General features: G+C 47.3%; 2 protein-coding genes across 8 annotated transcripts in view; both read left to right on the top strand.

Annotated features, from left to right (window-relative positions):
• The window catches only part of GTF2I (general transcription factor IIi), a 78,415-nt gene extending 67,706 nt beyond the window's left edge, over nt 1-10,709 (top strand). For all 7 annotated transcript variants that reach the window (XM_074845607.1, XM_074845611.1, XM_074845605.1 and 4 more), the window contains 7 exons: nt 306-389; nt 1,199-1,382; nt 2,332-2,360; nt 3,769-3,858; nt 5,221-5,259; nt 7,801-7,875; nt 9,629-10,709. In XM_074845607.1, coding sequence (XP_074701708.1) covers nt 306-389; nt 1,199-1,382; nt 2,332-2,360; nt 3,769-3,858; nt 5,221-5,259; nt 7,801-7,859 — 485 coding nt within the window. In that variant the 3' untranslated portion in view covers nt 7,860-7,875; nt 9,629-10,709. The remainder of the gene's footprint in view (nt 1-305; nt 390-1,198; nt 1,383-2,331; nt 2,361-3,768; nt 3,859-5,220; nt 5,260-7,800; nt 7,876-9,628) is intronic.
• A 4,197-nt stretch (nt 10,710-14,906) lies between these two features.
• Nucleotides 14,907-24,034, top strand: NCF1 (neutrophil cytosolic factor 1). Its single transcript, XM_074844929.1, has 11 exons — nt 14,907-15,203; nt 15,683-15,763; nt 16,110-16,185; nt 17,656-17,821; nt 17,955-18,010; nt 18,317-18,439; nt 18,971-19,078; nt 19,901-20,018; nt 20,878-20,982; nt 22,593-22,735; nt 23,580-24,034. Exons 1-11 carry the CDS (start codon nt 15,132-15,134, stop codon nt 23,696-23,698), a joined length of 1,167 nt encoding a protein of 388 aa, XP_074701030.1. The 5' UTR covers nt 14,907-15,131; the 3' UTR covers nt 23,699-24,034.
• The last annotated feature ends 296 nt before the right edge of the window (nt 24,035-24,330 follow it).

Raw genomic sequence — 24,330 nt, 5'->3', positions numbered from 1 at the left:
CCCACCATCATATGTATTGTAAGAAAATAAAACATAACTTGTGGTTTTAGATTAATTTTACAAAATCATCTCTAGACAGAAAATCTAATGTTGGTTATGTAAATACCCTGAAGCTTCTCACAGATTTCTAAGCATCCATCTATTTTGTGTATTGCTACAATTCTGTGTTACTGCTGGGACTAGGAACAAAGCACCTGTTTTGAAACACTCGGGTATACCTGCTTTGAGTAAATATGCAATGATGAACAAGCTTCAGGGAAACAAAGTCTGCTTAATTCTGATGCTATTCTAACAATTTCTTGCAGATGATGAAAGTGAGCGACTGTCAAAAGTAGAAAAGGCCAGACAATTGAGAGAACAAGTGAATGATCTTTTTAGCCGGAAATTTGGTAATTCCTTCCTTCTCCCTGTTTTTACATATGTGTGAATGCAATTAATTTTGTTCATATTGAAGTTACTGAATCATCACAGTGGATGATAATATGATCATTAAAATTAACAAATTTGAGAATTGTGTATGAAGCTTTGACTTCAGAAACAATCTAAGTGATATAGGTTGTTTGGGGTTTTTTAAACAAAAGATCCTAGGAGCATAGATTGCTTTGTGTGTGCATGTGTGTCCCTTCCTGTTTCTTTCTGTGTAAACATGGATGAAATATTTATGTTGCTGGCCATCCATGATTGTTCTTAGGGCTTCATAATCCCGACTTCTTAATGCTTGGGACTAGAGTAATTTTTAAAATGCAACTTAACCTTTTTGCTGTGTATATTTTTCTTTTTTTACTTTGTATTTGCATTGTACAGCAATGATGACCTGAGTTTCTTTATCTGAAACTCCTTCAGTAGTGCTGGGTTGAATTGCCTTTCATGGCATTGCAGGAAACACTTTGTTTTTCTTCATGTAGCTATTTCCTTAGATATCCTGTTCTATACCTTTTTTCAGAAAAACAGACCCTGGGTTCTTCATATGGTGAGCTGTCAGAGTTGGAGTTGTAGCTAATGCTCTCGTAGTGATGTTCACGAGTGTAATCCAAAACTTCTGACACTGTAATGGTTTCATTGTCAGTTGGATGGTTCATAGTTACAGACATGATAGAAAGCTCGGGTTTGCATTTAGTTTCTTAATTGTCTGAGGACTTTTCTTCAATGTAATTGTAAACATGTAGACTTGAAAATAAATATGCTCCCTCTTACTTAGGTGAAGCCATTGGTATGAATTTCCCTGTGAAAGTTCCATACAGAAAAATCACTATCAACCCTGGCTGTGTGGTGGTGGATGGGATGCCTCCTGGTGTGGCGTTTAAAGCTCCCAGTTATTTGGAAATCAGCTCAATGAGGAAGATCTTGGAATCAGCAGAGTTTATCAAATTTACTGTCATTCGGTACGTAGTTGCCATTGATTAGATTGGACAGATGTTACAAGGACGGCCCTGTAGCTCAAATAAGTTGAGATCTGAAAGAGTAGAAGTTGCAGTGCATCTTTAAATAGTGGATGATGTTGGCTCTTTGGTATAACCATATATTAGGTCAAATGGAGCCCAGATGTTCATAGCATGAATGAAGAAGGTAGCTCTTTGGAGCACACATCCAGTTTAGTATGCCAAAAGGTACATTAGTAATACTGGATATTACAGCAAGCTGTCTTTTGAGTTGAAATCTAGTCATTCTACAACAGAGTCCTAAAGTGTTGTGGGCCTTGCTCTCCCGTTTATAAGATCAAGTTTGGAGACAAGTCCAGAGCTTGTTGGCTCTTAACAGTAAACAGTATGTTTGTAGTAGTATTACTATTTTTTAAATATTTCAGTTGTGTTAATCCTGAGTCAAGGTCAGCTCTCTGATAAATTGTGTTTTTTCCCTACAAATTTGAGTTTATCTACAATAATTAAAAATACAATATTGTCCAATTACAATGTAAGTGAATTTTTTTGTGTGTTTATATTTCCATAGACACATACTTTGTATATACATGTGTGTATATTTGTGTGCATGAAGCAGAATAGATGAAACTTTGGAATCATACTAAGGAGGAGTTCAAGAATTGAAAATAAAAATTTGTCGGTTTATGTAACTTCTCAAATCATAGACTGCTTCACAGGAATCTAAAAGCTTCAGTTTAGAGAGAGGAAAATTTCAAGGATTTACGTTTTCCTGTGTACATTACTTTTCAAAGTGCTAGTGAACAAACCACAGTGCCCAAGAGCTACTATGATGGTTCTTTTTTTTTTTCAACTGTCATTTTTTGACATGATCTCTGTTACAGAAGGTTAGGTGAGGTTGCCTTGGGAGGGAGACCCCATCAGTACATTTTATTTTATTTTATTTTATTTACAGACCATTTCCAGGACTTGTGATTAACAATCGTAAGTATTTATGAGACGCTGATGGCAAATGTTTTTTGTAACTCAACAAGATTTGTTTTCTACATTTTGACTTAGTGGCAGAGGCTCCACAGTGGTTAAGTTCTCTGTATAACTTTTGTCTGTGTCTGTCTCATTAAGATTTCCTGACTAAACATGCATGTGCAATTAACTTGAGAGTGGTATGATAAATTTACAGAACAGTATAAGATTAGCATTAACTTTGATGTGAAAATGCAAGACACTGATTTCATATTTTTCAGCTGCAGAGTCCCAAAGAGATTTAGGACCCTGACTGAGCAACAGACTTACATGGGAGTGCCTACATTTTAGGTTCGGATCCATTGCAGTAGCAGTTAATAAGCAAGAGCTTTCCGGTAGCTGCACAATTGTGTTCCAGTGAAAAATTCTGCGTTCTACTGAAGCTGTAACAGTTTAGAGAGGCAGAGTGTAATTACCTGAAGTGCCATGGCCAATTTGGCCATGTTAATGAAATTGTTTCAGGAGGGTGGGAAAGGTCTTAGTATTTTCAGATGCCTAAAATAATTGTGACCTGGTTTTTTAGCTCTTATTTAAGAGAAAAAGCAAACTGCAAAACACTGTCATTAGTGTCCCTTGTGTCATGTTCTTTCTGAGTCAATGTCAGATTAGAAATTCAGAGGCCAAATAACCTACTGCTGTTTATTTGTCCTTACCCAGCCTGAGCCTTAGTGACCCTGCGTTGGTTCATTTGCATCCAGCCACCAGTATGTTCCAGCTAGTATGCTGAGGTCTGTGAACTGCAAGTACAAAGTGTTTTCAGGGAGATACTATAGCTAGTAACTGACATTGACCTGCTCAGCAGTCCTAGGCACACCCTTGTAGGTGGGAAAGAGATCCCTATGTAAGAGGGAGCCTCCCAGGCAGCTAAGTGTGTAATGGCATTTCCAGGGAATTGCATTAGAAATGAAAGAATCTATTAAACTATCCAGCATAACTGTCAGCGTGTGTTGGGACTGAGGCTAGCTAATATGCTGAGTAAAAGCAACACAGATATCCGATCATCTTCTGCCACTGGAGGAGCAGATTGGTCACTGAACATGTGGGGTTATGCATTATCCATGTCCGTTAATTACGGTCAAAATGATCTGGTATTGATAGATACTAAGGTGAATGATTGAAAGGCTCTGAGCCTACTGCTTATAGGTATGATGCTTTATTCTTCTTCCGAAGAACATGTGGGAACTTAAGAGGAAATTTTTGGTGCTTGGAAGCTAGACAGGGAGTGGTTTTTCTGTAAGAAAAAATACTGAACTGCAGCTCAATCACAAGTGTTCACGCAACAAGTTTCAGGACTTGCAGATTCAAGAAGTAAGATTGCCCTTGTGTTACGTGTGGACCATTTTCAAACACTGATCGTGTCTAATCTTAGAGCTGATGGAAAAAGCTGAAGCAGAAGCACCACCAGCAGAACCACCAGCAGAACCACCAGCAGCACCACCAGCAGCACCAGTACTACCAGGTGATGCAGAGCGTGACACGTGTCCTTGCAGGAGGGGTGGGGTATGGAGTTCTCGATCTCATTGGCAGATGATATTAGTAGTCATGTCGTGAGTACGCACGGCTCATGATGAGCCCTTTTATTTTGACAGATGGTGTGCGACGGTGACTTTTATAGCTATTAAATATTAATAAATTAATAGAAAGAGCCATTGCTTCCTTCAAGCTGTGTCATTGGCATGTTCCTTGATTTGATTTTTTTTCAGCTCACTCATCATCTGCAAAGAAGGATTAGTAGGGGCAATATATAAAGCCAATTCAGTATCCATTTACTGATGTCTGCTTAGCTCAAAGTATGTGTGTCTGCACCAGATGGGTGTTCAGCCAAATGAAGTTTGCCTGTGTAACATGTAAGAACCTAGAATGGGATCTTGATGGAATTTTTGCCCCCTGCACAGCTCTAACCCCTGCTAGACTGCGCACACATCACCTATCTTAGTCTGAATGGAGAACTTAACTTAAAGCTACGAATAGCTAAAGTAAATGTAGTTGAGCAACTTCCTTTTGACTCAAAAGAGCTTCTAAATGTTCGCAGACGTTTTAAAAATACGTATCCTAAGTTGGTGTACTACAGGAAAGACTTTTGCAATTGACTGAATAATCTTTAACTCAAACTGGGAAACAAGAGAAAATACTTGATAAGCATTTTAAGAGTAAGGGACACTTTTAACGGTGGAAATAATTGTAAAGGAAACCACTGGCTCTTCTGTTCACATTTGTTGGTGGTGGGAGGGAGGAAAACCACTGCTGATAGCAGTGATATAGTCTCTTATCTCACCCGCAGTGTTAAGAAGGTTAAATGGCTTTCCCAGCACCTGTAATTCATCAACATAGATAATAGAAAAATCAATATGGAATTAAAACATACTTTTTGCCCTCTATTCTGCACCTTCCCACTCTCCCCCAAAATACACATACTCACCATTGAAGACAATACTAACAGAAGTGACGATTTTTTTTAAATGCTGTTTTAGATTTAAGCAGTTTCAGTAAAGCTCTTCCAAACTTGGTATATTCTTTGCAAGTGCATGATATATTCCACCAGAACTCGGTGATATGTCTGCTGCAGTGAACTGTAGTTGGAAGAGAAGCTGTTAGGGAGTGTAATGTAATAAATGTTTGGGTATTTTTTACATTTTTCTGCAGACTCTATAGAAAGTTACACACATTTCTCTCAGACAAAGATATTTGAGTCTGATCATAAGAGGAAAAAATGAGGTGCTTTTTTTTCAGGGAAAACTTAATTTCCTTAATTTTTCTAAGAAACTGATCATATTGTTGAAACTATATTCATACTCATTTGACTATATTTTTTTCATTTAAGAGCCAGCTGAACCAAGCCAAGTACAACTATCTGTAGGAGGTAAGTGTTTGTCTTCAGTTATTACCAACAAATAATTTAAAGTAATTTTGAACAAAGTTGCATCTTTTTCTTTTAGGAGAAGGGTCAATCAAAACAAAACAAGGGCTTTTATTGGTTTCCAGGGCATTTTTTCATCTGTATTAATATCATGCTGCATCATGTGAAAAATACTCTGCAGCAGAAGTCGTCATTCAAGTAATTTTACAAAGGAGTTTTATGAATTGTTGTTCTTGGTTGGTGAGTCATGACTATATATAGGCTTTGAGTGATTGCTCATATCCTGAGTTATTCAGCACAGTAGTTTCCACAATTTATAAGTGAATGATTGCCATCATCAGGAAATTTTAATGGCGTATTGGCCTGAATATACTGTGCTGGGAGAGGCGGGGAGTGTTGTTGTTCTTCCAGAACTTAAGCTCTGGAAAACATCCAACTTTCCTGTTGTCCAAGAATATACTTGAGTTGTATCTTTTTCAGATGTTGATATATGTGAGGCCAAGGAGGCAGTAGCTGTGCTTTTGCTTATGGTCTTGGAGCATTAGGAATACTGAATCGACCTGAGAGTTGGGATGCTGTTGTCTGCTGTGTGCTCTGGTCCTGTAAATGCTGCCTCTGCTGTAGCCCCAGCTTGTCAGCATGGCCCTGGGTGGCTGTGGCTGCCTCTGGCACGGCTGACATAGAGGATCCGAGGTGCTGTGACAGTTTGACAGGGTGCTGGTTTTGTGCCAGGTAGTCTGTGCCAGGGCTCTCTGATGTGTCAGTAGCAGCTTGAGAGCAGCGTAGCCAACGGCACCGGGATGGAGGCTGCTGTGCATCAGCACTTGTCATCCTAAAACCCTCGAGTTCGTTCCCTAATCCTGCTTCTGTGCCCCCAAAAGAGAAGGCAGCAAATCTCAGCACTCCTGTTCTCCTCTAGCCTTTTCCAAGGAAATGCCCATTCCAGTCTCCACTGCTTCAGTTGCCCTGTCATGTCACTGAACTCGGAGAAAAGCCAAACACGCACAACCAGAACTACTGTTGCAAGCTCAGTTACAGGTTCACTCTGAGTATTACGAGTAGGTCTTTGTCTCAGAGTATAGATCAATCCTGTTGCAGCAATCAAGACAAAAAGAAGGCAAGTGTTAGAGTCCCAGAAGAGCTGAGCTGCAGATTTTAAGCTCACAGTTACGAAAGCTGGAACATCAGCTGTCTTTATAATGCTGGGCCTACGTGGGACCACTGAAGTTGTTAGATGGAGAAAGACAGTTGTTCCTGAATACCTTCAGGTGGAGGAAATCTAGCTATGGGCCTTCAAAGTGATGGTTTTGAAGACATAGACAAGTGTGGCTTTGAATTTATCATCCAAAACTAGATTCAGACCCCGTAACCAGAGGAATGATCTTGAGAAAAGGCATGCAATTGCTAAAGAACTCAAAATCACTTCAGAACTAGGCTGGAAGGTATAAAATGATCATGTGGTGAAATGGCTTGACTTTGTAGTGATGAATTACCCTAGCCCTGAACCTTCCAAACAACTTCAGTGAAAAACCAATTTCTTTCCATCTTATTCTCTGTTTATAAAAAGAACAATATCAGGCTCCAGCTCATATATACAGTACTATACAGGCATGAGATTTCTTTGATTTACCTCCAGGCGTCCCTGTGAACAAGAAAAAGCAAAGATTTTGTAATTAAGTCTCCTGGAAATGAAAAAACATATATCAAAAGGTGATGAATGCTTTAGCCAACAAGATAAAATTTCTTTCTCTCTTTTTTTAAGCATATCGTAACGCCTTCCTGTGCAATACTGTGCATTGAAGAAGAAAAATTAGCTAGGGTCAAATTTTTTTCGGAGAGATTGAAATACAGTAGTGCAGAAGTCTGTAGTTGAGAAGAGATGGGAAGAAAATCTGAAAAATATTGCTGTGTGTTTAATAACTAACCCAGAAGGCATCACCTGAGCACAAGTAGGTTCAGGTGTTGTTAGCTACCTTTGGAAGATGGCATCTTAAAAAATGTGAAACAGTGCTCGTGCCTGATGTATTTGAAGTCATGAGCTACAGACTTAGCTGTGAGTGTTTGAAAAGCTTCACCCAGCATCACATATCCGATGAGGTGGTTGAAGGAAGGAATGGTGCTGGGGATTGGCACAGAGGAGGGAGGAGGATGAAGAGCAGGATGCAGACCAAAACAGTGACATATCTGACATTTTTTCACCAATTATGTGTTGTTTCCTTTTTGGATTAAGTACCTTTTCAGCCCAGTGAGTATTTCAGCTACGTAAAAGCATTTTTAAGTTTCATACACTTCTAATAGCAATTTTTCTTTCTGTTCTTTAAAAACTAGAGTGCTCTAAGATCCCAAGCTGCTTTACATTGAAGTGAATATGATCATTTTCACAGAATCAGATTGTTGTGCATAAATTTTTATTTGTTGTTAATAGTTTAAAAAGGTAAATTAATGCTTTCATATTTTCTTAATTTTTTACTTAAGTACAACAATAACAACAAAATTGGTTGGAAAGTTCCCTTTTCTCTTCATTCATTACTACTTTTTCAACAGATGTTACAGAAACAGAAGAAAATTCTCAAATAAAGCAAGAACCAGACCCAACGTGGTAGATCTCATCAATACGGGGTAAAAGAATTTAGCATTTCTTGAAGTCAGCACCTGTCACGTAGTAATATTTTTATATTTTTGGGTGAGGAGAAGGGCCGAGATATAGGACTGTGAATGCCAGAAGGTGCCAGTCCTTTACTTGTGAATTATTTTATTTGTCTCGGTTCTCACTTATAAAATGTAGGATGTTTTCACTACCTTATCCAAATACAGGGTAAAGCACACTGTGTGTGTACATTCGTGAGGTAGTCAGTCCCAGGAAGATGTGGCCTATAAATAAGAATGGGTGATGGTAATTACATACCTCAGAGGCAGAGTAAATGAAAGCTCAGGGAATTGATGTTTACGAAGAGCTCTGACATGGTTGTGTCATTATTATTCTTGGTAAAGCCTATATATTTCCAGATTGTACTTGAGCAGGAAAGCTCTTCAGTACAATTACAATATTGTCTAAGCTTGGGACACTTAGCAAAGCTATTAGCTGGGATGACAAACCAACTTCCTTTAAAAGTGGTTTTTTTTTTTTTTTTCCATTAAATTTTATGAAACAGTTTAATTCACAATGCAAAAATGTCTGAGTCTTTTTCTTATACTATTTTTAACTTCACTGATTCCTAAAAATGACATTTTGGTGGAGGTGGAGAGTAGTGCTAGTGATGCTATCACATCACCAGATGTAAAAGGCTGATCCACATGGTTGTGAGTCTTTATGCCTCATTCAGAGAAAATGGCTATTTTAAGCTATCACAGCTCTGTAGTACTTTTTCCCTTTTCAGTTTTTTGCTAATACTCCAAACCAAATACTTTCCTCATTGTGTAGTGTTTGATACTGTAGCCATTTGTCTTGATTGATACAAAGTCGGATGCATTTGTTTAGTGTACTTGAGCTGTTTAGTGTACGTCTAGCTCTAGTAAGAAAAAGACATGGTATTCCTCTCTGAGGAGACAATGTCTGTGTAGTGTTCCAGTTCTGAGAGCACAGACGGGCAATCAGCAAAACCGAGCTCTGGCTCTGCATTTCTGCCGGCCTGAGCAGCTGGGAGTCATAAAGCAGTTTGCCCCTCGTGTGACGAGGGCTGGGGGAGCCCGTGGGTTTCACCCCTGGAACCATCCAGCTTTTTGGAGGCAGGGACAGCCTTGGCCACAGCCCTCCATCCGTGCAGCAGAAACACAGCCTGGTACGCAGAGGGCTGCTGACGGCGTCGGATGAGGGACTGAAGGGGCAAATCCAGAAATGATTTGGTAGAAACTGGCAGAGACTGATGTACCAGCACACCAACTGTCTGTGCCCTGAGAATTATAAGTACAGTAATAGTCTTCATAATAAACTGGTGAAGACTGCTTTGGAAATATTTGTCATAAAACTGAACATGGCAGGAGAAAATATACTAAAGAAAAACTTTTGATTTGTCGTGGGAAGCACTTCACCCAGTGGAGGTATAAAAAGCCATCTCACCTGTCCATTAAAGGTCACAGAAGTTTTGTCTGAGCAATGGCTGCACAACTTGGTCCTGCAGTGGTTTGGCCTCTTGGAAGTTTTAGGCCATCCACTGAATTAATACTAAAGCAAATATTTGATCTAAATTCTTACAGAGACCACTCAAGCACACATTAAAATCTCATATTGACTGAAAGCAACATTCAGCTTCAGCATGCTCTCTGAATCTAGGCTTAAAGAACTCAAAAAGGCGACGGAAACTACTCCTATTTGTAATAAGATACAGAGCTGCAATTAAACTAACTTGCTTTTGTAATTTTTTTTTTTATCTAGTCAGAAGCATCCAGTTCTGAGAAGAGCCTGCCGGGACTGTCTTGAGCTGTGTAATATAACTGTATAAGAGAAGTACCTTCTATACAAACCCTTTTTGTACTTTTAGATAGAAATGTCTACTTTTTCAGCAGTTCTGTGAATTGACTTAAAGCAAAGAATGCCTGTAGATTTGGAATGGCTGATTTTACTTTGGAATATATTATAAGGACTAAACTTGATGCAGCAATGCTGGGGAGATGACAGGGAGTAAAATCAACAGGGACTTAACAGAAGCTGTCTACACTTCCCAATAAAGCTGAATTTCACTGTACCTGAATGCATCTCAGCTTTTGTAATGAAGAAAATTTCCTGCAAGTAGTTCAGTTTGTTAGTTTTTCTTTGGGAAAAAAAAATCAATACTTTTTGGTTCTTACTCCTTTAATGGCTGATTGGACAATAGTATCTGTATATTTGAACTAATTTTTCCTATGATATCTATCACAATTCATATGTTTTTCATAAATAAAAGATAAACTGGTTCACTTGAGCGTTAGTACGCATTAATGAGATGGACTGTGAAATGGTCAGTATTTCAGTGTGTGGATTAGGAACCAACTTGAATTAAACCGTGTTATAGTTTGTTCCATTAACTCAAAAGTAGTAAGTGCATGTTTTATCAGAATATCACATGGTTTATATATGATGGGGTCTGGTCTTGCAGTCCTAACGTAGGCAGAACTCACATGGACCTGTGTGAGAGCTTTTCTCCTGAAGGCTGTGGGGGATGCCCTTCTCTTCATCTAGAACTAGTTATGGAAACATACGCCGCAAGCTGCTGTAAGTCCTACTATGTCAAAAGTTAAGTCCCCTGTAGTCCTGGTTACGCCCCACATCATGTAAGAGACTCATGTATGCATTTATTTTAAGTTTTACAAACCATAAGAGATGTAAAGTTCTGGCTATATGATAATCTCTACAGAGAAGATGCAGATTATTGTAAAGGTTTCTCTTTTATTGGCATGAGTTTGGGATGACTGCATTATGCACAAATGGTGAACCTAATTCCCTGATTAAGAAATAAAGACCTTTCTGATGGTTTTCATGGCTGTCCATGCAGTATACATTTACATATTTTACAACAAATGAAGCTGTAGCAGTAATTCTGTAGGCAGGTAGAACATGCTGTGGCGTAGTTATTCCTTCCAGTGGAGGAAGTAAATTCCAGTCACGCCTTTCACACAGAAATCCAGCTCCGTGTGGGTGAGGTGGTTGTATCTTCAAGAAAAATTTTGAAGCCTTAAATTCTATTGGGTGCAGTGTCTGTTCCCTGGGAGCAACCTGAAATTCAGCAGATGAATTAGAGCAGCACATGCTCCATCGTTCTGGAGGCAAGGGAGAGCTGTAGGACGTGTGCTTGTGTTTTCACGATTGTTCCGTGCCGATCTAGGCGCTTCCACTTAAATATTCGGGCCTTGTGCCGTTGATGTCAGTAGGAGCAGGGTTAGCTCCTTGCTGAGTCACTTTGAAAACACTTGTCTGGTTGTACCTTCTGGCTCTCCCAATGGGGAATCGGTGGTGACCGATTCAGCGCTGCCTTCCTGCCTGGGCAAACAGCCCCTGTGTCGGTCCCATGGGAACCAGCCCCTTGGCGTAACTGATCTGTTCCCTCTCAGCTTGTGGGTATTAACTCTCCGCTGTGTGCTGCTGCCCCGAGTTGTAACCACTGGTGTAGTCCTCTGCTGATTATAGACATGCTCAGTTAACTCACCTCCATAAATAGGTTGTTATCAGAGCAATGGCCAGTTCTGCGATTGCTGCTAGAAATGTTTAGAATGGGGAAATGAGTTAATGCAGCTTTCCCTGGGTTTTCAGCTGACTCTCAACTTCCCCTTTTGAAAAGCAGAAGGATGGTCCATCCCTCCTTCACTCACAGCTATCTTGAGGAGGTGCTTTTTGCACAGCTGCCTGCTGAGAAAGGCTCTATATTGCTGATGGAGTCATTAGTGCTCCCTCAAAATGAGGGCGAGGCATCTTAGCAAAAGAACTGTGAAAATTAGTCATTCCAGGCTGCTGCCTTGTCACGTATGTAACGGCAGCGTGGACATCCTGCAACTTTGCGTGCAAGAGCTGAAAAAAAAAAAGTGAAAACTGATGCAGTGTTTTTCCTGGAAGGACTGGAGTCCTTCGGTGATGCTGGGAGCGAGGGGGTGGTGTGCGTTGTGCCTGTCCCGCTGCTGGGCTTGCAGTGATGCTGACGGGGGTGTCGGCATTCAGCACTGAAGTCTCTTCTTGGTCTCAGACATCTTGAGTTATATCCAGTAGAGAGAAATTAGACTGACAAAATAATTGCACCAATATTTATACCTTCCAAATACCAATTTTATATTAAAAAATTATCTATATATAGTCCTAACAGGTAGCAAACTTTTAAGATGTTAACTGTCTGTGAAAATCTCACTCATTTCCAAACTAGTAATACGTGAGGTGCTTCACTCTTCGGGTATTGAGTGATAATGCCCTAAAAAAGCCTTGGCTGTACTAATAAACAAGTAAATAAATAAAATTGCAACAACTTTGAGAGCTCTGAATATTTTTTGTTCCAGCAGAGAAGCTTTGTGGTGATGAAGTAGCAGACAAGTATTTATTCCCCATGTTTTACTGAACTTTAAAAGCCTGTCCTGAACCTTGGGCTGGCTCCTTTCTCTGAAATAGGGATTTTGTATCCAGGGTGTCAGGGGTGGAGGCTGGAGTTCCTTGGGTATGGCACCCTGGCTTTTCTCACGGCGGTAACCACTAGATGTCAGATGAGGTCCAGTGCCTCTGTCGTGCAGCTGCTGGCCAGTGGTTTTCCCTTGGGATTTTCCACATACAAAACTTGAACCCTTTCTCCTTCGTTTCTTTTCGTGTCCATCCCATCAGCGACAGACTGCTAAGGAAGAGGGCAGACTTCCATTTTCATGGTTTTTGCCTGTAGTAGTGTTCACATACAGCAATTTGCCATCAGTGACATAAGCAAGGTCTTCCTTGGCTCTGGACTGAATTAAGCTTAAATTTAAACCACTATTGCGTTTTGAATAAAATTAGGGTAGCATTCTTTCTTCAGCTTTTAATTTCTGGGAGGTTTTGGTACTGGTTTTGGGTGGAACGCTACAGAAAAGAGGGTAGTCCATTTGCCTAAACCTCTAAACTTCCACAGCTTCATCTTCAATAACCTTGATTGAAATCTGTCACCTTAGGCCCCATATCTGCTGTTCTTACCCCAAAGCAGTGGTGCGTTGCTGCAAAGTACCGCTGCCAACTGAGGCTGGAGGCCAGTGGAAGTTCTCCACGATCAGGTCCTGCATTCAGCTGCCAGCCCTGTTCTCCAAAACATGAATCAGCTCAAGAACTCCATAAACTCCACTCATTTATCCGATGGGTCATTGCTCCTCCAAGAATTTTCTTCTAAAATTGTTTCTTGACAACCCAGGAACTGTGGGGACAGTTGGTGGAAACATGAAGCAGTGTATCATACCGAGTTACAGGCTGTGTCTCACTGTGAGCTAACCCATCGCCAGCAGTGAGATCTACAAGCTCTTGTTTCATTTCTCGCATCACAAGATGAGGAAACAGAAAGAAACGAGCTAATTAAGTGGTTTCCAGTAATGCACTGTCTGCAAAGTGGTTTCAAACTTAGTACAAACAATTGTAATTATGAAATTAGCTTTCATGACGAAGTTTGTGGTGCTGCTGCATAAGAAGCAGCAGTCTGGCTGTTAGCAGGGCAGAATGCAAACAGCCCCGGAGGTAACTGTTTAAATGTTACTGGTTGTATAGTTTTGCCTTGCATACAGGGAAGTCCCCATGTTAAAATAATGAGGAACTAAATGTAAATGACATGTTTCTGATCTCGGCTGCAAAGCACCATACTTGAGATACGGGGAAAGCTAGGGTTAGTATTTGATTTTTTTTTTAGTGCAGCCAGAGGCAGCTTTTGTCTTCACAGCTCCTAAGGGCGTCGGGGGCTGACCCTGCACCAGGGTTTGCTGTTGATGGTCAGTGGGGAGAGCCCACGCGAGCTCCGCTGGTGCCCGGGGGCTGCTGCCTGCCAGGAATGGGGATGTGGAGCGTGGGTCTGGGCTTGCTCTGAAGACCAGCTTGGGGTGAGGTGTTGGCCTACTGGGGACACCAGCTGCACCCCAGCGCCAGCTCCCAGAGGGGACATAGCAGAGGGAGTCGGGGAGGGGGTGGAGGGCTCACAACCGAGCGACCAGATGGAGCTGGGCTCCTCCTGAGCATCCCGTGGAGAGCAGGTCCCACCTCTGCCAGGGGACAGCCCAGCACTGGCACCCCTTGTAACTGGGGGTGCCCTTGACAGGGACAGAAGTGCTCCCAGGTGCACCTTTGCCTGTGAGCAGTGTGGGATTGATACGTGCAGCCCTTCAGCCTTTCTGCTCAGAGCCAGGGCCGGAGGAGGACGGTGGTGCGCTGCCATCGCGGAGGGGCTTTGCCAGGGCCCCTCGTGCTCTCCCGGTGGGAGGGGGGGTCCATCTCCGGCCCACCCTGGGGTTTCCCGGTGCTCCACGCAGCCCCGTGCCGGGGTAGGGCGGGGAGCGGAGCTGCGGCGCTGGAGCTGGCTCAGGGCTTCGGGGGCTGCTCAAAGGGAGCCTTTCGGTGGCAGATTTTGGGGAAGCTGCAGGTGACTCAAAGGAATCAGTGATGCAAGGGCAGGAGCTCTTGTGCGCCGTAGTAAATTTCAACTAAATACTGTATTTTCATCACAAATTTTACTGACGATTTTTTAATGTTATTAACACTAGAATGACATTAAATTGACCCCATGCAGACTCCCACACACGCATGCGTAACATACAACAAATTATTAAAGAAACCCACCTGCAAACCAACCAACCAAATCGAACTAAACCTGAAACCAAACAAGCAAACCAAGCCCCGTTCTGCCTGGGCTGTGCCCCCAGCTTCCCCGCCTGCCCTGGGAGCGCAGGACGGCCTCCCAGCCATACAGAGACGGTGCTGCTGTCCCTGGGGAGCACGTTCAGCGCTTCGTTCAGCCCATCCCGCTCTGTTCCAGAGGGTAAAGACTCCTCTGGTCGCCTTTGCCAAGGCACTTGTCTGTCCTTGACCCTCTGCAAATTGGGTGCTGCAGCACCCTGTGTCATCACGGGGCAGTGTCAGCGGTCAAGGGGCCACTTGGCTATCAGGGCAGCCGAGCTGGCACTGCACCTTCACTGTCCCGTGATTTCAGAGGTGCCTCCAGGGCATCCCCGAGGCCTCCCCTGTGCCCGCCTCCTCCCCAGCCCTTGAGCCACTGGCTGGGCTGGAGACTCCCTACGGGAAACACCGACTCAATACAAACCACAGCGGATAAACAATTACGGGTGTGATTGCAGCAGGACTTCTGCTTTCCCGGGGGCTTTAACAGTGAAGCGGAGCTGTGTGACAGCAGAGGGGAGAAGAAGGACGCCGAGACGCCCGGGAAGGCAGGAGCAGGGGCCGGAGCGGGACGCGGTGGCTAGGAGCAGCTATGGGGGATGCCTTCATCCGGCACATCGAGCTGCTGGGCTACGAGAAGAGGTTTTTCCCCAGCCAGCACTATGTGAGTACACAGCAACCTTCTGACAAGCTGAGGAGTGAAGACTGGCCGGGATAAAAAGCCTGGCCAGCAAATTTATTTAGATAAATGTGACTGAGGGCCTAAGAGCATCCTTTTTTGGGAGGGGTCATGGCTGATGGCATGAGCTGGAGGCAGCCAGAGGATAAAGTGTACTGAACACACAAGATTTTGGGCACCAAATTTGCAAGCCATTGGTTACTGCACAGGCTTGGAAAGGGCTTTTCACTCCTTGATTCCCACCCATCTGCATGTTTCTGTCCCCTCTCTGTCCCTACTGAGCTTCCCTAGCACCCAGCTTGCTCGCTGCCTGGGCAGAGCTACTTGCATTGGGGTGGTGGAAGAAAAACACACAGTTTAACAGAAACTGAAACATCTGCAGGGCTCCCTGGGGGCTTCGGCTGCAGCAGGGTGTGGGGTCCTGCTCACCCACAGAGCTGCAGCACCTCTGCTTTGCCCCTCAGGTCTACATGTTCCTGGTGAAGTGGAACGACCTCTCTGAAAAGGTCATCTACCGCCGGTTTACTGAGATATACGAGTTCCATGTGAGTCATCCCAGGGTGGGCACTGGCCCCCAGCCCAGGGCACCAGGGCTCGGGAAAAAGAGGAGGGTGAATTCCAGCTGAAATTATCTCTAAACAAACCTGGCTCAAAGGAGGCTCCTGGGTCCCAGTGCTTCAATCTCCTTCGCCCCTTGAAGGGGGAGTCATCGGCTGTGTGCTCCCCCAGCAGATTTCTCCCAGTGTGGAGGCACGGGGTCCAGCCAGCACGTACCAGTGGCAGCAGCGGGGCGAGTGCCAGGAAGGGGGGGAAGCCGTGGGCAGGGTTGTGGGTACCACAGGGGAATCCCCCAGTGCCATCCTCACAGCCATGCCTGGCTCTGCTCCACAGAAAGCGCTGAAGGAGATGTTCCCCATCGAATCGGGGGACATCAACATGGAGAACCGGATCATCCCACACTTGCCAGGTGAGGGGCAGGTGCCAGGGCTGGGGGGGGAGGTGAAATAGAAATTGCAGTTGGTTGGGAAATTCCCCGACAGGCCAAGCTCTGCCGGCTGCCTCCCGCACATGTGCTTGGTGTGATTTCTGTTCCTGCCCACTGGGCTTGAAATCAAAACCCCGGAAAGCTCTGAGCAGCAGCACTCGCCAGTCCTGCAGACCCCATCCTTCCTCCCCAAAGGCTGGACACCGTGGAGACATGTCCCACAGCACCGGCTGTGACCCCTGGCTGGTACAAAGGGTCTGGCTTTGGGGAACCTGAGCTGAGCTGAGCCTTCCCTCGGTGACACAATCACTGGCACTGGTTTTAGTGCCCTTACGGCAACACAGATATTTCATAAGAGGAAACAAAGCAATATGTCTGCAATGACAGGGAACGAACTCCTGATCCAAAGAACTGATGGTTCGTCCCCAGGCAAGGTGCAGGTCAGCGAAGTTCCCTCTTTTATTTTATTTCCTGTTTTAAAGGAGGCAGGAAGGAGCATGAGAAATAGCTGCAGGTTGTGGTCAGCACCTCCTGAGGAGGAATAAACCTGCACCACACAGCAGATGTCTGGGGGGACTCCCCTCAGAGCCAGACCAACACTGCCATGCCAGGACCCTTCCCACGCGCTGCCACTGCCCTGCTGAGCATCCTTGTCCCATTTGGGGACCTGAAAGCACTGGGGTTGAGGCAGGCGTCAGACTGCTGCGGGGGGGTGGGGGTACCACCAGCTGCACACGTGCACCTCGACGCAGGGTTCAACACTGCTGTGGGTCGGGGCTGCCAGTGGCATTTTGGAGCCCTGGGGTCGAGAGCAGCTGCTGCAGGACATGCGCCGTGGCCAGCAGGACAGAGGGACACGCACATCTCCCCTGGCCACAGGCTGGTCCCCTGAGCCCCTCCCTGTGCCCCAGTGCAGCCGCTGTATTAGTGGCCCAGCAGCTGCGCTTAGTCTGAGCACGGATGTGGGAGTTATCCTGTAACTGAAATGGGGTCAAACAGGGTCTTTTCTGGGCTTGCACGAGCTGTGCAAGGGTCCATGGGCTGCAGGGGATGAATCCGGCTGCACAGAGCTCTCCTCCGCGCTGCCCACAGCCCCCAAGCTGGGCACTGCAGCACACTTGCCTCCACAGCCGTGCTGACAAAACAAGGAACCTGCAGCTGTAGCGCTTCTGCAAAACAGCCAGAGCCCTGCGGTCAGCTTCTCCCCAGACTTTTCGGCACTATGTGTGGACCTCATGTGCCTGCCAAGGCCGGGGCTGGAGCAGCGAGGGAGGAGATGGGGCCATGCTCCTGCAGAGCTTTGCCTTATGGGCACCATGCAGCCATGTAGCACCTTGGGGCCAAATCCACTTGTTTTCAGGGCAAAAACAATGATTCAAAACAGCCTGCTTGGGACAGTCATAAAAACAGAGTGCTCTCTGATTTTTCTGAGTCCTTTCCCCTCTCCTCCAGCCCCAAAGTGGTTTGATGGGCAGCGCTCGACCCAGAACAGGCAGGGCACGCTGGCCGAGTACTGCTACACGCTGGTCAACCTGCCCCACAAGATCTCCCGGTGCCTGCACGTGGTCAACTTCTTCAAGGTCCGTCACGATGACATGAACCCCGTCACAGACAGCCAGTGAGTCCAGCTGCCTGCCGTGGGGGGGGGGAAAACCTGCATCCTGGGTGCTGTCAGCAGCCCGCAGGGATGGCACCACTGCCAGCGGTGAGGGGTGGTTGGCATTGAGCTGCCTTTGCTCTGACCCATCTAGGATCAAGAAGCCCGAGGTCTTCCTCCTGCCAAAGGATGCCAAGAAAAACCCCAGCGGTAAGAGGCCTTGGAGGGGTGCAAGCAGCGGCTGTCTCAGCAACAGCAAAGCCGGCAGGGAGAGGGGCAGCCATCCCATGGCAGATGCCCTGACCAAGAGCACTGTCTCTGTGCCAGAGCTGCAGCTGGGAGGAAACCACGGCCTCGGGGGGAATGAGTCCCTGTCCTGGGATCCAGCTGGTTTGGGACCAGAAGAGGCTGGGGGAGCACTTGGGGCTGTCCTGGGGATGCTTTTGGCCTTCTTGAAATAGGGTATTTCTGCACCGGGGGCTGGGAGAGGGAATGTCTCTCACTTCTCCCATGCAGACATTACAGGGCCCATTGTGCTGCAGACGTACCGAGCCATCGCTGACTACGAGAAGAGCTCCACATCCGAGATGGCTCTAAAAGCTGAGGACATGGTGGACGTCGTGGAGAAGAGCGAGAGCGGTATGTATCCATCCCTCTGGAGAGCCCCTGAGTGCGAGACCCCTCCTGGCCATCATTTCAGCAGGGACGGGGACTGCCCTTGCATCTCGTGTCCAAATGCAGCGTGCGAGTTAGTTAGGCTGGTGCATGGGTTAAAGGGTAGGTGGCTGTATCAGGGTCTCCTGATGGAGAGAGCAAATGCAACCAGCAGCACCGAACCTCTCAGCGCTTCCTGCCTGGACATGTTTCACATTCACATGGAGCCACATGACAGTCGGTTTTGGCCAGTGAGGGTGTGGGGCAATCCTAGAAAACCATGCAACCCCCTCGCATTTCTCAGCCTGTGAGGTTTCCTGCCCAGGAGGAAACAGGATGAACTGGCCAAGCTCCCTGGTTGCACCATGTAAACAGAAACTGGCCCCAGCGCCGTCCCTTCCATCCAGGCCATGTGGATGCCTGTGCCTACCCCGGCCGGGGGCAGACCCAGTGCTGGTGCCCCCATGGTGCCCCCACAACACCCTCTGCTCTCGCCCACGGGTGCTTTCCTTGCAGGCTGGTGGTTCTGCCAGTTGAAGAATAAGCGGGGCTGGGTGCCAGCTGCCTATCTGGAGCCGATGGACGGTCCCGACGAGTCAGAAGAGCAGGAGCCCAACTATGCAGGTAAAATGTTGGGGTAACCAGGGTGTGCGTCAGAGCACAGCCTGCCACAGCTCCCTGCTGGGATGGTTCATTGCAAGGCCCATCGGGCAGTCCCCACTGAGCAGGACTGCTGGGCAGGGAGATGTTGCTGTAGGAGCTTCCAGGAGGGATAAATCTCATGGTTTGGTGCCTCAGTGTCAACCTCAGGAGCTCCCCACGACCTGCAACTCAGCACTGGGTGCTTGTTTTGGCTGATCACAGATGCACATCTTCACCCAGTGGCCATGCTGAGCCAGCTGGGTGAATGCTGAGTTGCTGGGTTAGCAAGGAAGCACAGTGCAGCACTCACACAGAGGTGCAGGCTTTCCCCAACGCGTGGCTTCTGCAGTCTCCTTACCAGCCCTCCACATCGCCCCACCGTGACAGCGGGGTCTTGTTGCACAGAGCAGAGGGAGGATCCTGCAGCCTCATGCTGATTGCTCTCTGGACTTCGTCTTTGTGGTTTTTGAAACACTGCAACAGACTCTATTAGCACAGCTTCCTTATTCCTCATTTAGATCACCCAAATGATAAACATGCTCTTCAGCAGAGATAGATAAGTGTGCTTCCACTGCTTGCATTCACCAGCTTTCTCATGGAGAGGTGCTGAAAGGGCTGGGATGAGCCACAGGCACTCTCAAGGCTGGGGAAGTCTGAATCCAAACTTGGAGACCTGAAGCACTTTGAGTCTAGCCTAAAACATAGGGTAGATGCTGTGGTTCCTCCTCTCCTCAGTGGCTGGAAAGGCTGAGCCCCATCCCTGGGGTGGTAGGACACAACCCTCTGTCCTGGTTCTGTGCACAGGTGAGCAGTACATTGTCCAGAAAAGCTACACAGCCATGGAGGAGGATGAGCTGACCCTCAAGGAGGGTGATACCGTCGAAGTCATCCACAAGCTCCTTGATGGCTGGTGGGTCATCAGGTGAGAGATGCCAAGAACAAATCAGGCAAGTAGGATTCAGGCAGAGGGAAGGAATGAACCAGCTGTTCTCCGCATCGGGGCTGTGGAAGCCGTGGACTGTTTGGTGCTGCTGCCCAGCACTTCCTTTTGCAGGGCTGCTCCTAGTAGCCTGTGGTTTTGCCAAATGTTAAACATTGAAGCTGGGCCTTCCTGTGGTGGGGGCTTCAGAAACATCCAAGAAGGAGGCAGGTGGAAAAAAAAAAAAAAGTATGTTTTTTTGCCTCTAAGTATTCTGGCACATTTTGCTTTGCAAAACTTAAGCTTTCATCCCAGCCCTGGCCTGCCCTGCAAACTTGGGCTTCCCCAAGGGGAACCCCAGCTGCATTTGTGCTCTGGAGACTCACAGATTCCATATTCGCAGCAGGACACACGTGGCTGCAAACCCTGGGGATCCTCCTGCCCCAGTCTGTCCCCAGGCGAGTGGCACTGGGAGGATCTCCTGGTGTTTGCAGCGTGCTGGGGGTGGAGGGGGAGGTGGGCCAGGGACCAGGGAGTGTTTCTTGAGTGCACAGCTACAGGGTGTCTGGCAGGAGGCCCTGAGCAATGCTTCAAGAGCCCAGTGAAACCCTCAGGGGAGATGATATGAGCTGGTGAGACCCTGAAAGCTGTGAGCCATTGCTCTGCTACCTACTTGCTTTTGGGACTCAAGCCACGCTTTCAGGGAGAACCACAGGCACACACGGTGGGGGGACAGTCAAAGCCCCCCTCGCTGCAAGAAACATGAGAAATAACCCACCCAGCATCAGCTGGGGACAGGCATGAGAAGGTGGTGGTTACAGAGTCACGACTGCAGGCGATGTTGCTTTGTGTTGCATTGCAGGAAGGATGAAACCACTGGTTATTACCCCTCCATGTACCTGCAGAAAGCCGGGGAGGTGAACACCGTGAAGAGTGAGCTGAGAAACCGGAGCGCTCCTCCGCGGAGGTAGGAGAAGCCCTGGGTGGGGGAGAGGAGGACTAAAGCTCTTCTTTGAGGGGAGTGAAATGAAACCAGACAGTGATTTGTGGTGTCCCTCACTCACCCTGGCAATGAGGAACTGCCCTGGAGAGGCATGAGCAGGGCAAAGACAGACCAGGAGGCAGATCCTGGAGGGCTGCAGCAAAACTACCTCTGTGCTCCCTGACTTCCACAGGCAGAGAGGCACCCCAGCATTTCTGATGCAGGGCTGCATGATCCTTGCTCCAACAGGTCCTCCAGCCAGATGTATTCCTCCTTGTCCTCCTGCAAAGTTTCCCTTCTGGGCTAATCTCATTTAATTTTCAAATTGGGCTTTTTCTTATTTCCTAAGTGCATCCACTGAATCTTTGAGAAGCAAGGAGAGATTTGACTAATCAGAGCTGCCAAATGGCCTAATCTGATGGGAGGATTTGAGCTAATGGAAGGGATTTTATTTTGATTAAAAAGATAAAAAGCAATAATAACTCATTAATTCTGATGCAAAGAAAACTGCTAGGAAGGGCAGAGCTTCCCACTATCTTCCCTACAAGAAAACATGGCAGTCTTGCTATAAAACCTCTCAAAATCCAGTTCTGCTGAGCAAGGATTCAGTGTGAGACAGTGTAAAATGGCCCAAATCCACCTATCTGAGCGCAGTGATGCTTACTGATACCCTTGAAGGAGGTGAGGTGGCCTGTTTCAAGGACAGTGACTTGCCCCCGTGGTGGATGCTGTCCCTGTGGTGCTGGTGATGGCAGCCAGGCTGAGTCCTGTTGCAAAGGTGGTGACCTGCCGCTGTGGGCAAGAGCTTTGCTGTGAAATGGGCTGTATGCTCAGACCAGGGAGAGGCTGAAGGTAGATGGGCATGTTGCCTTGAGCATAGCAGGAGGATGATGCCATGGGATGGATGTCAGGAGTGACCTCACACATGCCCTGGTACTGAAGACAAAGTGGTGGCCTCCTTCTGCCTGCCTGGGGACTGTCCCCGACGCTGGGGGTTTCCCTGCAGCTGCATGCCACTGCACAGCCCCAGGCTGCTCAGCCTTTCACTTCTCTCAGTAGTTTCTCTGCTGTGGGTTCAACACTGCACATCCAAGTGCACACTGACACATACACTCTGTTCCCCCGGCCCAGGGACTGAGCCTTGGGTGCTTGGGGACCCATGCTGAACACCACACCAGGATCTTACTGTTGCAGCCAGTATAGATGCCACATGTGTATGTCCATCCATCCAAAAGCAAAGCTATAGATCACTTCCAGGGTTTTCTTGAATTCTGGGAAAAACCCATCTCATCTGATCCACCTTGCCATCTCCATCATTGCTTTCCAGGCTTGTGCTGAGGCTTCACCCTTCAGTATTTGCTTCCAAAGCACCACTCCAGCTGCCTCCTAACACACTGCACATCATGTCTCACCTATGGCTGCCCTTGAGGGCTGGCATCCACGGGCTGCCTTCCACCAGGCAAAACCAAAAAGCAGAAATTGGGGTTTGGGTGAGGCAGAGGAGGAAGCATTGGGGGGAAATCCTCATCAAGAAAGTGTGTGGCATGAGAGCTGCTGGCAGGGAAACTGAAAGTTTTGTTTCTGACTCACTGCAGATCCACCATCCGAAACGCGAAGAGCATCCACAAGCAGAGCCGGAAGCAGATCAGCCAGGAGACCTACAGGAGGAACAGCAGAAAGTACATTCAGAGCCGGAAGAAGATGAAGGAAAACTTCCAGAAGGTGGCCAATATCATCAGTAAGTCTCAACAGGGCCTTTGCCCTGGGCACGGGCTGAAGTTCTGCAAGCACAGCCTGTGCCCTCCAACGCTGGTTGGTGGAGCTGTGGCATGAGCGAACAAGCCTGGGAATCCCTGTGCCATGCTGAAAGATCTGGGTGTGGAGGAAATGAGTCTTCTTTTCTCCAAAACCCTCTGCACTTCATGCCCCAAAGTTGGGCTGTCCCTTCAGGGCAGCACGGTCTCCGGCTCTGCCCCATCACAGGTGGGAGATGATGCAGTAGGACAACACATATGGGTCACATGGTGCCTGTCCACCCTTCTCCTGTGGGGAAAGCATGTGCGAGGAAGTGTTTCTTTTCAGTGAGGTTTCTTAGCTCTGGTCAGACAAAGAAGGGAGCATGGTGGCATTTCTGCCCTCAGTAGGTCCTGGTGAAGGTCAGCCCACACTTAGGACTTGTTCTTTCCTCTGTGCACCTAACCTCCCCCGTGCTGCTGTTACCATTACCATTATCATGTACGTTAGCTGGCTAAAGAAGGAGGTGCCTAAAGAAGGAGGCTGCCATTGAAGTAGACGCTTTAGATCTGGTAATCCCTGTGCGGGATCCATGACCTTCGTAAGGGAGAGCAGCTCCTTGCACAGACCTAGAGCTGGGCTCCCACTTGAACAGAGCTCCTGGCCGGGGACCGGTGGGCTCATCCCACCACCCTGACCTCCAGAAAGCCCATCACATATGGCTGAGACAGGAGGACAGGCAGAAGCTTTGGTGACCATTACATGGAAGCTTTTGAATGTTCACATGATGGTACTGGTATGGGGTGGTGGAGAGCTCTGACCCACCTGTACATCTGCTTTACCTGCAGTTGAGAAAAACGAGCCAGAGGAGAACAAGCCCAAGGCTCAACCTGCTGTTCCTCCCCGTCCCAGCAAAGACCTCATCCTGAACCGCTGTACCGAGAGCACCCGGAGAAAGATCCTGTGAGCCCTCAGCCCTCCACAGCAGCCAGCCAATGCTTTATCTCCTCCGGCTCCTGCGCAGATGGGGCTCAGAGCCAGATCCAGGTGGCTCTGGCAGCTGCCGCAGGCTCCAGGGTGCTGCCGGCTGGATCGATGCAGCCCAGCACCCATCTTATCCACCATCACAGAGAGCCCAAGATGTCCCGAGGAGGGACCCAGTCCCCCTCCACTGGCCCCTGGGGGACTGAGGCTTTCACAACCACTGGAGACCTCTTGCCGCTAAACCCCCTTTTATCCCCTATTTGTATTTTTAATGATTTTGTGGTTTTCACCAATAAAGGAGAGACACTTTACAGACATATTTCAATGTCTGCCTGGGCAGCTGGTCAGTGCAGGCACCAGGGAACGGCATGGCGGCAGGAAAGGCGTTTATTCCTGGTGGGGGATTGGGCAAGGGTCTCTTGTGAAAGATGCTGGCAGTGAGGAAATTGGGTTTTGAGGGTGAAAGGATGGCAGCTTCCTCCTGCAAGGCAGCTGCTTCACTCCCTCTAGTGGAAAGCGAGGGCTGGGTTGTGGGGACGTGTTGGCTGGGGTGGGATAGGAGCCATGAGGCCAGGTGGCCACCCGAAACGGCAGCGGGGCGTGAGGGGTGTGGGG

Source organism: Strix aluco, chromosome 19, assembly GCF_031877795.1.
Source record: "Strix aluco isolate bStrAlu1 chromosome 19, bStrAlu1.hap1, whole genome shotgun sequence".
NCBI lineage: Eukaryota > Metazoa > Chordata > Aves > Strigiformes > Strigidae > Strix > Strix aluco.
Note: the sequence above shows the minus strand (reverse complement) of the source record. Positions and strands in the feature narration are given on the sequence as shown.